This window comes from Scyliorhinus canicula, chromosome 26, assembly GCF_902713615.1.
Source record: "Scyliorhinus canicula chromosome 26, sScyCan1.1, whole genome shotgun sequence".
NCBI classification, from domain to species: domain Eukaryota; kingdom Metazoa; phylum Chordata; class Chondrichthyes; order Carcharhiniformes; family Scyliorhinidae; genus Scyliorhinus; species Scyliorhinus canicula.
Genome location: NC_052171.1, coordinates 9559946 through 9573322, shown reverse-complemented (window position 1 = coordinate 9573322; position 13377 = coordinate 9559946). Strand labels below are relative to the sequence as shown.

The 13377-nt window shown below is 51.3% G+C and overlaps 1 protein-coding gene across 1 annotated transcript in view; it reads right to left on the bottom strand.

The window, feature by feature from the left end:
- npc1l1 (NPC1-like 1) overlaps positions 1-12456 on the bottom strand; it is a 42980-nt gene extending 30524 nt beyond the window's left edge. The window contains exons 1-4 of the mRNA XM_038785698.1: positions 12310-12456; positions 4599-6145; positions 2145-2245; positions 676-848 (exon numbers count right to left, since the gene is read on the bottom strand). Coding sequence (XP_038641626.1) covers positions 676-848; positions 2145-2245; positions 4599-6145; positions 12310-12456 — 1968 coding nt within the window. The remainder of the gene's footprint in view (positions 1-675; positions 849-2144; positions 2246-4598; positions 6146-12309) is intronic.
- Between the last annotated feature and the right edge of the window lie 921 nt (positions 12457-13377).

Genomic DNA, 13377 nt, shown 5'->3' with positions numbered 1-13377 from the left:
CTGGAAAACCTTCTTCCCTCAACGGAAGCCACAAGGATTTGGACTATTGCTCCGGCTGGACGGGGTGGCCGGACATCACCCCGGCCTCAAAGATCATCAAGCACATTTCATGATTCAAAGTGTTCAGGGATATCGTTGATGGTTGATGAGGTAAATGAAGGGTTAGCTCTCACCTCGGGTGACCTGGTCAATATATATCCCTCCTGTAACTACTGGCTGACTGGGCCCAGCATTTGATGCCCATCCCTAATTGCCCCTCGAGAAGGTGGGTGGTGAGCCTCCTTCTTGAGCCGCTGCAGTCCGTGAGGTGTAGGTGCACCCACTGTGCTGTTAGGGAGGGAGTGCCAGGATTTTGACCCAGCGACAGTGAAGGAACGGCCGATATATTCCCAAGTCGGGGCGGTGAGTGACTTGGAGGGGAACCTCCAGGTGGTGGGTTCCCAGGTATCTGCTGCCCTTGTCCTTCTAGATGGTAGAGGCCGTGGGTTTGGAAGGTGCTGCCTAAGGAGCCTTGGTGAGTTGCTGCAGGGCATCTTGTAGATGGTACACACGGCTGCCACTGTGGTGGAGCTGTGCACCCGGGTTCAGACCTTGGTGAGGGCAACACTCTGTCCATGTAGAGAGTCTCGCTTGGCGATGTTAAACAGTTTCCCAGGAAGCTTCTAACCGTCGTACCTCAGACATATAGACGAAGCTGAAATTAATGGATTTGTTCTGCGTGTACTCCTGGAGAATCCTTAAATATTCCTGCTCCCAGAGTAAGGCGTATTCGTATTTGGGATCATTTACTTCGTAGTTATTTAAAGAGAAGGTCATGATGAAGGCCTCTGCTCCAGTAAAATTCTCATCTGTGAAGAGGACAAAGCAGAGGTTCAAATGAAGAGGCCCGTGATATCTCTCACTGGGATCACAGGGCGGGGCGAGTCGCAGATTGAGCTCCCCGTGGACTTACGGGTTCCCGTGGCGAGCGTCTGAAGGCCCACCCAGTTGGGGCTCGATCGTGAGAGCTTGCCCGAATCAGGGGACCATTGCCAAACTCTAACGGGCGAAGATTTGAGTGCCTGCTGCATCTCTCGGCATTGTCCGCCCTGCCGTTGCGCTGAACGGAAGCACTTCCCTCCGTACAGCGGCCCGCCGGTATAGAGCTCGAGCACAGCTGACAAAAGACACGTGCCGTCGAAGCTTTCCGTCTCGCACTCATCAGAAGAGATGCGAGAATCCCAAATGTCAACGGGAGCGGTAATTTGCACCGCACGAGAGAAGGATGCCGGTTGGTTGGAAAGTCGACTCTGATTGGCCTACGTGTTGCCATGGAGAATGCACTGGGCAACTATTGGCCGTCAAGAAAGGCGCAATTCTGGGGCATGTCCCTTATGCCTGTAGAGGACTATCCCCCCCCCCCCCCCCCCCCAACCCCCGTATCCGAATATGAAAGCTTTGAGTTAGAATAAAGGAGTCATATTGTGGGCCCGATTGATAGTGTTGTTTTTAGCACATTTGGGGTTGTTCAGTCGGTGCTGTCCAATTGTGAAATCACATCTAACATTTGGAGCGTTGCAAGCACAGGCTGTTGAGTACGGTCAGTATTTTTTTTCCTTTTTTAAAAATAAATTTAGAGTACCCAATCCATTTTATCCAAATAAGGGGCAATTTAGCATGGCCAATCCACCTACCCCGCACATCTTTTTGGGCTGCGGGGGCGCAGACAAGGGGAGAATGTGCAAACTCCACACGGACAGTGACCCAGAGCCGGGATCGAACCCGGGGCCTCAGCACCATGAGGCAGCAGTGCTAACCACTGCGCCACCGTGCTGCCCGTATTTTTTCATTTTACATCAGATCCTATGTTCTTACGTCAAGCGGCCAACTAGACATCCCGATTTAGCTCAAGGAGCGAACACTTTTCCAATCACGTGGCCAAAGGGGCTTGTTTAGCTCACTGGGCTAAATCGCTGGCTTTGAAAGCAGACCAAGCAGGCCAGCAGCACCGTTCGATTTCCGTACCAGCCTCCCCGAACAGGCGCCGGAATGTGGCGACTAGGGGCTTTTCACAGTAACTTCATTTGAAGCCTACTCGTGGCAATAAGCGATTTTCATTTCATTTCATTTCAATTTCCTTTGACAACCCTGCTTTCATTCCTTACCTTTATATCCGCCAACAGCCAAGAACGGAAAGACGGGAGCGCCGTAGTCCGCCATACAGCTCATTCCCAATTCCGTATTGTCTTTGAAAGACAGGGGGGAGCTAGGAACAGAAAGGCATTGTGAGGATAGACAGTAATCAGCACATTCGTGTGTCATTTTTACAGAGACGGACACTCAGCAAGGAAGTGATTGGATTAGGCCCCATCGTTCCACACTGTACCTAGCCAGCACATCTTTGGATTGTGGGGGCCAAACCCACGCAAACACGGGTAGAATGTGCACACGGGCCGTGACCCAGAGGCAGGATCGAACCCGGGACCGCGGCACCTTGAGGCAGCAGTGCTAACCCATTGCGCCACCCTTTTTGTCTACTATGTAAGGAACTGTGTACGTTCCCTCGGGCCACACAAAACTACTTTTCGCTGTACTTCGGTACACGCGACAATAAATTAAATCAAAATCAAATCAAATCAGAAGATTCTCGCGACCGATTCTTGAGAAGAAGGGGGCTTGATTTATGAGGAGCAGGTTGGGCCTGTACCCATTGGGAGTTTAGCAGGACCAGAGGCCATTTTGTTGAAGCATATCGGACTCTGAGGGGTCGCCTGATGGGGAGGATGTTTCCGGAAAGTGTGGGGGAGGAGGGGGGGAGGGGGGGGGGGGGGGTCGGTGCCAGAGGTCTGAGAATCACAAATGTTACCTAATTTCAAAATGGAGGAAAATTTAAACATTGCTGCCCACGGCCTATCACTTTAGTGGCAGTGCTGGTGGAGGGTGGGGTGAGGTGGGGAGGGGAGTCGTTTAGGAATATTAATCGGTGACAAAGCTCATTGGCATGGAAAAACAATCTATAAAGGCTTCAGAATTATCAGTGGAAAATTAGGTTTGATTAATTGGACAGTGTTGTTTAATGTTCGGCCTAGTTGTCCAGGCTTTGGTCTCTGTTCATCCCCGGTGCCAGTCTGGCAAACCTGTTCGGCCTAGTTGCCCAGGCCTTGGTCTCTGTTCATCCCCGGTAACAGTCTGGCAAACCTGCTTGGCCTAGTTGCTCAGGCCTTGATCTCTGATCACCCCCGGTCCCAGTCTTGCAAACCTGCTGGGCCTGGCCGGGCCTTGACACTCTTCCCGAAGTGTGGGGCCTAGAATTAGGATGAGGTACTCCAACTGGGGCCTATGCCCTGTGGTTTTAGAAAGAGTTAGCCATCCATATATTTATAAAGCCAAGTGTCTGCACTCTGTATTCCCAAGCCTCGGATGTCAAGATATACATGTCCAAATCCTTTTTTGCTCGACTGGCACCGGGGCTGATCAGAGATCAAGGCCTGAGAGACTAGGCCGAATAGGTTTGCTAGACTGGCACCGGGGCTGATCAGAGATCAAGGCCTGAGAGACTAGGCCGAACAGGTTTGCTAGACTGGGACCGGGGCTAATCAGAGATCAAGGCCTGAGGGACTAGGCCGAACAGGTTTGCTAGACTGGGACCGGGGCTAATCAGAGATCAAGGCCTGAGAGACTAGGCCAAACAGGTTTGCCAGGCTGTTACCAGGGATGATCAGAGACCAAGGCTTGGGCAACTAGGCCGAGCAGGTTTGCCAGACTGGTTCCAGAGTGGGTGGGGGGGTGGGGGTGGGGGGAGGCGGGAGAGATTGGGGCCTTCAGTCACATGGGAGAGTCCAGAGAGGTTAGTATCGTTTTCCTTAGAGCAGAGGAGGTTAAGGGGATATTAAATTGAGCAATTCACAACGTCAAGGAGTTTTCACATGAGAGATAGGGTGAAGGGGGTTACCCATGGGACAAGGGGTTGGCCAGTGAACGCAGATTTAAAATGATTGGGGAAAAGAGGCAGAGGTGAAAAAATTAATTTGTGCTGTGAGACATCGCCATCCGGTGAGCGCTCTGCCTGAAAGGCTGCTGGAAGCAAATTCAATATTAACCTTCAAAAGAGAGTTGGAAATAAACCTGGAATAGGAAAATATAGGATCATAGGATCTCTACATTGCAGAAGGAGGCCATTCGGCCTATCGAGTCTGCACCAACCCTCTAGGCCCACTCACCCACCCTATCCCTATAACCCCACCTAACCTACACGTCTTTGGCCTGTGGGAGGAAACCGGAGCAGCCGGAGGAAACCCACGCAGACACGGGGAGAACGCGCAGACTCCACACAGACAGTGACCCAAGCCGGGGAATCGAACCTTGGTGCTGTGAGGCAACAGTGCTGACCACCGTGACGCTCCATGGGCTCGGGGAAGTGGCTATCAGAGCTGGCACATGTATGATGGCGTGAGTAACCGTCTCTTGTCCTGAGGTATTGGGTCTAGGGCAAAGTGGAGAGTTTGCGAGGGCTGGGAATGTGTGGGGTAGGAGAGGAAGGATTCTCTATCGACGCGCCCCCCACCCCCACCCCACACCCACCCCTCTATCTCTCTCCCTCTCGCTGTGCCTGCACCTACTTGATACAATACAGGAAGTGATCACGCCAGTCCACAGTGCCCTTGGTGCCAGCCATGGTCTGATTGGCGATGGCGTTAATCCGGGTTCTGTTGTTCTGGAAGTATTGGAGCAGGCTGTTAACGGCACAGTCGGTCGAGCGTGGATTGCCAGGGTTCAGTGGAGCGTAGCAAATGTCCTTGATGGTGATGTTCCTCTGCGCCGCCTGGGACCAGACGCTAATCGCCTGGAGCCGCGTCTGAAAATCCAGGAGTTCCAGGATGATCTCCTTGGAAAAGATGCCGCTGAATGTGTTGGGCCCAAACAGGACAGAGTCGTAGATGTAACTGGAATGGTTCGCCGCCGTGATTATAATCTGGTTGGTGCGGAAGAAGGGCCCAAAATTGGCATCGTGGAAGTCCTTCTCCCTGCGGGCGCGGCTGTTGGGCGCGGACCACAGTTCCACGGGGTTGGTGGTGAGCGTGAGGAAGACAAGTCCGGCCGACATCACCACGACCAGCGCCAGAGCGATGCAGATGACGGCGATGGGGTACCGTGCCACCATGGTGCCCCATACCCGGAAGGCCCTGGCCAGGGAGAGCTGGGTGGCCACGCTGATTCGGTGCGACCACTTGGCGGGCGCGGGGCGGAGCTGCGGGCTCCTCAAGGGGCCGGCGCCCGCCCGGCTCCTGCCGGCCACGTGGCAGCGGCTGACGAGGAAGGCGGCGAAGAGGAGGACGGCCAAGCCGAAGGCGGCCAGGCAGACGGCGAGGGCGCCGTCCAGCGCGCCGATGGTCCAGGGCCCCGGGGCCGGAGAGGGAGACGGTATCACAGGGCATGACTCCGCGCAATCCAGGCAGGAGCAAGCCTGCCCGTTGGGGACGGTGGGCTCGTTGCAGCTCCAGAACTTTCCGTCGTAGGGGACGATCCCGCCGCCAACGTCCGCCGTCGCGTTATCGAGCAGGACAAACTCGATGTCCAGCGGGGCCAGGCCGTTGCTGCTGTCGCCTTGGAAGCGAAGCCATCGTTCAGTGTTGCACATCAAGGAACCGTACTTGCCGCACATGGGAGCGATGGCAAAGCCCCCCGTCGAGGGGATGCGCACGTTCTTGCACGAGTTGAAGGCGCCGTCGGCAAAGCGCCTGCCGTAGTAACATTGGTACTCCAACACCGCCTCGGCGATGATGCCGGAGACGTTGGAGTCGAAAGTCCGCGTGACGTTAATGTGGAGGCTCTGGTTTGGGCTACACGTGTTCTGGCAGTAGAGGTTAACGAAGTTCTCGACGCAGGACGGGCAGCGGCTGAGGAGGGTCTTGGACAGCGACAGGCTCTTGTCCAACATGTTCAGCTGCTTCTTCGAACAGCACGCACGGGTGCTTTGCGCGCCGGTGTAGAGCATCGGACACACCGTCTTCAGCAGCTCCAAGTGCTGGCCCGAGACCTTGGGCGCAGGCCCGTTGTACACGCAAGGAACGCGGGCTGGTAGCAAACTGCCGGTCACCTCAGGGTTCTTTCCGCAATCTTCATAAAAGACACAGTGTCCGGCCTGATGAATCGAGGTGCAGGCCGCCTGCAAGGGAGACAAGTTTGGAGCACTGTTAGAAGCAAATTCTCTTCAGAAACTAAATGAAAATGGCTTATGGCCACAAGTAGGCTTCAAATGAAGTTACTGTGAAAAGCCCCTAGTCGCCACACTCTGGCGCCTGTTCGGGGAGGCCGGTGCGGGAATTGAACCGTGTTGCTGGCCTGCCTTGGTCTGCTTTCAAAGCCAGCGATTTAGCCCAGTGTGCTAAACAGCCCCTGAAAGTCGCCCTTCCTGGGCGAGTGACTCACCCCCTGACTCCCCAAAGTCTCTCCACCGCCCACAAGGCAGAGGTCACGAGGGCGTTGGAGGGCCCTCCACTTGCCTGGATGGGCCCGGCTCCAACTCCACTCAATGCCATCCAGGCCAAAGCAACCGTGCTAGATTGGCACCACATTCGCCACAATAAACATTCACCCGCCCCCATCACTAATAAGGCTTAAAACGGCCATTGGCCAAATCTTAACTCCCGCACAAAGGTTTGGGGTTAGGGTCGTGTCAGAGGTTAAAGGGCAACAGACGTGGAAACAGCAAACTGGACCTGACTTGAGCCTCCTCGCGTCGGGGTTTTAACAGGGCAACGGGTGTGGGGTGCAAGCAATTCATCAGAAGCGGGTAAATATTATATTGAGCCCTTTATTTTAACCATGGGTTTATCAGGCCTGGGGGGAATTCAGCACAAGAGGGGCCACATCCATGTGGTACATGCCTTTACCGCACGTCTTGTGGGCCAAGAGGGGGAAGATTATGTCATCAATAACCTTGTTCCATGAAGAGATTCCTGTCGCACGTTCCCTGAGTTGCGCTGTCAGGCACATCAGTGATGTGTCACGCACCCAGAATATTCCATCGCCATTTTAATCCTCTTCCTCTCAAATTGAGGAAGGAACACTTTTTCCCAAACCTCCCCGTCCCTTTGCTGCTCCAACTCCCTTCGTCTCCACCTCCCTGCTCTCCTTCGCCATCCCCTCCATCACTCTGACCCCCCCCCCCCGCCCTTGCCGTCTCTCCGTCTCGCCACTTCTCCATCCCTCCCGTTGAACATCTCCTCCGACCTTCCACCTCTCTGCTTCTCCACCCTTCCACCCATTCCGGCTTACGTTGGGCCGACTGGACGTAGTGGAATTCTCCGCACTTGCGCTAGGCCGGCGCCGGAGGGACTGGGCGAGTTAGCGCCGGCCATGGCGTAGCCCTACAGGGGTCGGCGCGGAAGGAAGAACTGCCCCCACGGCACAGGCCCGCACTCAGCTCGGTGGGCCCCGATTGCGGGCCAGGCCACCGTGGGGCCCCCCCCCCCAGGATCGGATACCCCCCCCCCCCCCCCAAGGAGCGCCCCAGCCAACCTACCTGCCAGATCCCACCGTGTGGGACCATGTCCAATCCACGCCAGCGGGACTGGCCAAAAACGGGAGGCCGCTCGGCCCATCAGGGCCCGGGGAAATGCTCCCGACCGGCGTGGCATAAACCCCGCTCCCGCCCCGAAAACCGGCGCTGGAGAACACGGCAGCCGGCGTCGGAGCAGCAGGCGGGATTCACGCCGACCCCTCAACCCCCGGAGAATCCCGCCCGTAGTATCTCCTCAAATCCGTTTTAAATTTGCTACCTCTTATCCTAAGACCTCTTGTTCTAGAATTCCCCGCAAGTTGAAGGATCCGCTTCCCTCAATTTGATCTCCCCTCATTCTTCTCACCTCTGGAGGGTTTGGGCCTCAACCAATCTCCCCCCCCCCCATCCCGCCTTACCTCCAGGCCTCGTTCTCCCCCCCCTCCCCCCCCCGCTGATCACCCTCAGTCCTTTCTACAAACCCCTCTGACTGTCCCCAATGGCGTCCAAACCAAATTTTTATCTTGCCTCGCTCTGCAGCCAGCGGCAGAGGCGTAGCTAGGTGGGCGGCACTAGACTAACGCAATGTGTTGTTGCTGTTGATCCCAAAGACCACTGGGCCCAGTCCTCAATTGGAGGAAGTCCAGGGAGACACAGAACAATCTCGGGGTCAAGAACTAATATTGACCAGCCGACACTTACCATGAAGGGGTGGAGACTGAGGGATAAGAGAACCGCGAACACTTTGACCAACATTTTTCCCCAAGTCTTGCGTCCTTTTACTTCAGTAACGTTGTCATGGTTGGACAGCTGTTGCGAGTGACAGGCGCAGAACACATCCAGGTGTTTTGGAGGCTGGGGTAAGGGATATTAATGCACTCGGGGCTGGGTCCTGTCACCTGTCTCCTCCTTATCAATTCCATAGCGTGAGGGAGATCAGCCAATCTGAAGCCACAGGCACTTGTAAATCCCAACATATCATTAACTCGCCCAAACTGAATAATCGCAGCGCAGCCAGCAGGCAGTCATTCAAGGTTCACAGGTCCATCTGTTCGCGTACTCACAACATAGCAACACAAGGGCTGGGAGTAGGCCATTCAGCCCCTCAAGCCTGCCCCGACGTTCATGGCCGATCTCACCTCGGCCTCAACACCACCTTCCTGCCCATTCCCCGGAACCCTTCATCCCGTTAATAATTAAACATCTATCTGTCTTCTCCTTATGTTAGGTTTCGTGTTCCGGGATCCACTGAACTTTGTGTTATATACACAGGGTCTATTGGACTGTGTTATATACACAGGGTCTATTGGACTGTGTTATATACACAGGGTCTATTGGACTGTGTTATATACACAGGGTCTATTGGACTGTGTTATATACACAGAGTCTATTGGACTGTGTTATATACACAGGGTCTATTGGACTGTGTTATATACACTGGGTCTATTAGAGTGTGTTATATACACGGGCTTTATTGGAGTGTTTTATATACACTGAGTCTATTGGACTGTGTTAGATACACAGGGTCTATTGGAATGTGTTATATACACGGGATCTATTGGAGTGTGTTATATACACTGAGTCTATTGGACTGTGTTAGATACACAGGGTCTATTGGAATGTGTTATATACACGGGATCTATTGGAGTGTGTTATATACACAGGGTCTATTGGAGTGTGTTATATACACGGGATCTATTGGAATGTGTTATATACACAAGGTCTATTGGACTGTGTTATATACACGGGATCTATTGGACTGTTTTATATACACAGGGTCTATTACAGTGTGTTATACACATGAGGTCTATTGGACTGTGTTATATACACAGGGTCTATTGGACTGTGTTATACACACGGGGTCTATTGGAGTGTGTTATATACACGGGGTCTATTGGAATGTGTTATATACACACGGTCTATTGGAATGTGTTAAATACACGGGGTCCATTGGAGTATGTTATACACACGGGTCTATTGGACTGTGTTATATACACAGGGTCTATTGCACTGTGTTATTTACACGGGGTCTATTGGAGTGTGTTATACACACGGGGTTTATTGGAGTGTGTTATATACACAGGGTCTATTGGACTGCATTATATACACAGGATCTATTGCACTGTGTTATATACACGGGGTCTATTGGAATGTGATATACACACAGGGTCCATTTGAATATGTTATATGCACAGGGTCTATTGGACTGTGTTATATACACGGGGTCTATTGGACTGTGTTATATACACGGGGTCTATTGGAATGTGTTATATACATGGGGTCAATTGGAATGTGTTATTTACACGGGGTCTATTGGACTGTGTTATACACACGGGGTCCATTGGACTGTGTTATATACACTGCGTCTATTAGAGTGTGTTATATACACGGGGTTTATTGGAGTGTGTTATATACACAGGATCTATTGGACTGTGTTAGATACACAGGATCTATTGGAGAGTGTCCCAGGTTCGATTCCCGGCTGGGTCACTGTCTGTGTGGAGTCTGCACGTCCTCCCCCTGTGTGCGTGGGTTTCCTCCGGGTGCTCCGGTTTCCTCCCACAGTCCAAAGATGTGCGGGTTAGGTGGATTGGCCATGCTAAATTGCCCGTAGTGTCCTAATAAAAGTAAGGCTAAGGGGGGGGGGGGGTTGTTGGGTTACGGGTATAGGGTGGATACGTGGGTTTGAGTAGGGTGATCATGGCTCGGCACAACATTGAGGGCCGAAGGGCCTGTTCTGTGCTGTACTGTTCTATGTTCTATGTTCTATGTTATATACACAGGGTCTATTGGAATGTGTTATATACACGGGTATATTGGACTATGTTATACACACAGGGTCTATTGGACTGTGTTATATACACAGGGTCTATTGGAATGTGTTATATACACGGGATCTATTGGAATGTGTTATATACACAAGGTCTATTGGACTGTGTTATATACACAGGGTCTATTGGACTGTGTTATATACACAGGGTCTATTGTACTGTGTTATATACACGGGGTCTATTGGACTGTGTTATATACACGGGGTCTATGGGAATATGTTATATACCTACGGTCTACTGGAATGTGTTATATACACAGGGTCTATTGGAGTATGTTATATACACTGGGTCTATTGGACTGTGTTATATACACGGGGTCTATTGGTGTGTGTTATACAGACGGCCTATTGGACTGTGTTATATACACAGGGTCTATTGAAATGTGTTATATACACAGGGTCTATTGGAATGTGTTATATACACGGGGTCTATTGGACTGTGTTACATACACAGGGTCAATTGGACTGTGTTATATACACGGGCTCTATTGGAATATGTTATATAAACAGGGTCTATTGGACTGTGTTATATACACGGGGTCTATTGGAATGTGTTATATACACGGGGTCTATTAAAATGTGTTATATACATGGGGTCTATTGGAATGTGTTATTTACACGGGGTCTATTGGACTGTGTTATACACACAGGGTCTATTGGAATGTGTTATACACACAGGGTCTATTGGAATGTGTTATATACACGGAGTCTATTGGACTGTGTTATACACACAGGGTCTATTGGAATGTGTTATATGCACAGGGTCTATTGGACTCTGTTATGCACACGAGGTCTATTGGAATGTGTTATATACACAGGGTCAATTGGACTGTGTTATATACACGGGGTCTATTGGACTGTGTTATATACACGGGGTCTATTGGACTGTGTTATATACACAGGGTCTATTGGAATGTGTTATATACATGGGGTCTATTGGAATGTGTTATATACACAGGGTCAATTGGACTGTGTTATATACACGGGGTCTATTGGACTGTGTTATATACACGGGGTCTATTGGAATGTGTTATATACACAGGGTCTATTGGAATGTGTTATATACACGGGGTCTATTGGAGTGTGGTATGTATTAGCAGTCTATTGGACTGTGTTATATATACGCGGTCTATTGGACTGTGTTATATACGCAGGGTCTATTGGAATGTGTTATATACACGGGGTCTATTGGAGTGCGGTATATATATGCAGTCTATTGGACTATGTTATATACACGGGGTTTATTGGACTGTGTTATACACACGGGGTCTATTGGACAGTGTTATACACACGGGGTCTATTGGACTGTGTTATATACACGGGGTCTATTGGACTGTGTTATACACACAGGGTCTATTGGACTGTGTTATATACGCGGGGTCTATTGGAGTGTGTTATATACACGGGGTCTTTGGACTATGTTATATACACGGGGTCTATTGGAGTGTGTTATACACACGGGGTCGATTGGACTGTGTTATATACACGGGGTCTATTGGACTATGTTATATACACGGGGTCTATTGGAGTGTGTTATATATACGTGGTCTATTGGACTGTGTTATATACACGGGGTCTATTGGAGTGTCTTATATACACTGGGTCTATTGGACTGTGTTATATACACTGGGTCTATTGGACTGTTATATACACGGGGTCTATTGGAATGTGATATATATACGCGGTCTATTGGACTGTGTTATATACACGGGGTCTATTGGAGTGTGGTATATATACGCGGTCTAATGGACTGTGTTATATACACACGGTCTATTGGACTGTGTTATATATACGCGGTGTATTGGACTGTGTTATATATACGCGGTCTATTGGAATGTGTTGATCAGTGTGTTAATCAATGTCTCTGGGTGACTTTCTATTTATGTGAGTGGCCTATATATCACCTCCCGTCTGAATGCTTGTTGTGAGTAGAGTTATCAGTGTTTAAAGGTCCTTGTATCAAGGACGGTGGATAAGAAAAATAACAAGGACCCATTACTCTGTCTAATCTGTGACTGGTGTTCAAGGTCAGAATCTCATGCCACTCTGCTTCAAAGTCCGTTATCTGACTTCTGCAGCTCAGGTAGCTACCTGGGACGCACTCCAAGGACGTTGCCTGCACTTTGATGGCGGCAACGTGTGTCATGTAGGTGTCAACTCAACAGATCATAAAACTGTTGAAACTGCAGCGCGTTGTCAATGATGTGCCGATTCTGAGGGATGATGGCGTGCTGGTTAAGAATTCCCGAGTGGATTTTCATAAATTTCTGCTTGGGGTGCTGGGCTTGGCACAGCGTTTGGAGGTGGGTGCGGGCACAGGAGGCAGGTCCCGGGACCGTTGGGTCCTCACCGCAAGGAAGGTGGCCATCCAGCCCTTCAGGCCCCTGCTAGCCCCCCCTCTAGATCAATCCAGTCAGCCCATTTACCGAGGAGCAAGTGGGGAAATATTTGAACGCAGAGGCCTGGGGAAGGGGGTGAGAAGGGATAGGTTTCGCCGTGGAAGGTTTGAGCAGGTATGAACCAAATGATGGCTCCGCTGTGCCCCTCGTCTTACCCAGGCGGGCAAATCGACTGTCTAACTTGCTTCGAAAGCTGACTTTTAAATCCAAGGCTTAATTTCTGCAGAGTCAGAACCTGTGGGTGGCTTCAGTATCGATCTTATCAATCACACTTATACAACTGGGGCGAACTTTGACCTTTGACTCTCACTGCAACAGCATTTTTATTTTTTGCCTGTTCCTGGTGCGTGTTATCGATCGGATTTGATTGGACGGCGCTGTTTAAATACGAACGGCTTCACGCGGCGGGAGAGGTTTCTGGTTCTTTGCACCCCTCCAGCCCCCCGGTCCAGGCAGGACCTGCGCGTGACTCCCTGCCCAGCATCGGCGCCCCATAGCTGCCCCGTTTAGCAACGCAAAGGATCTCCGAGTCTTCTGTTCGCACTGGCCCTAACCTGCCTGACCCTTGACCTCCCCCCTGCCTGGCAGAGGTCACGGAGCTCCGCCAAGCGAGGGCGGACGCTCCGCTTTTGGCTGCATTTGAAGGCCTGCGTCCTCTGCGCCACTTC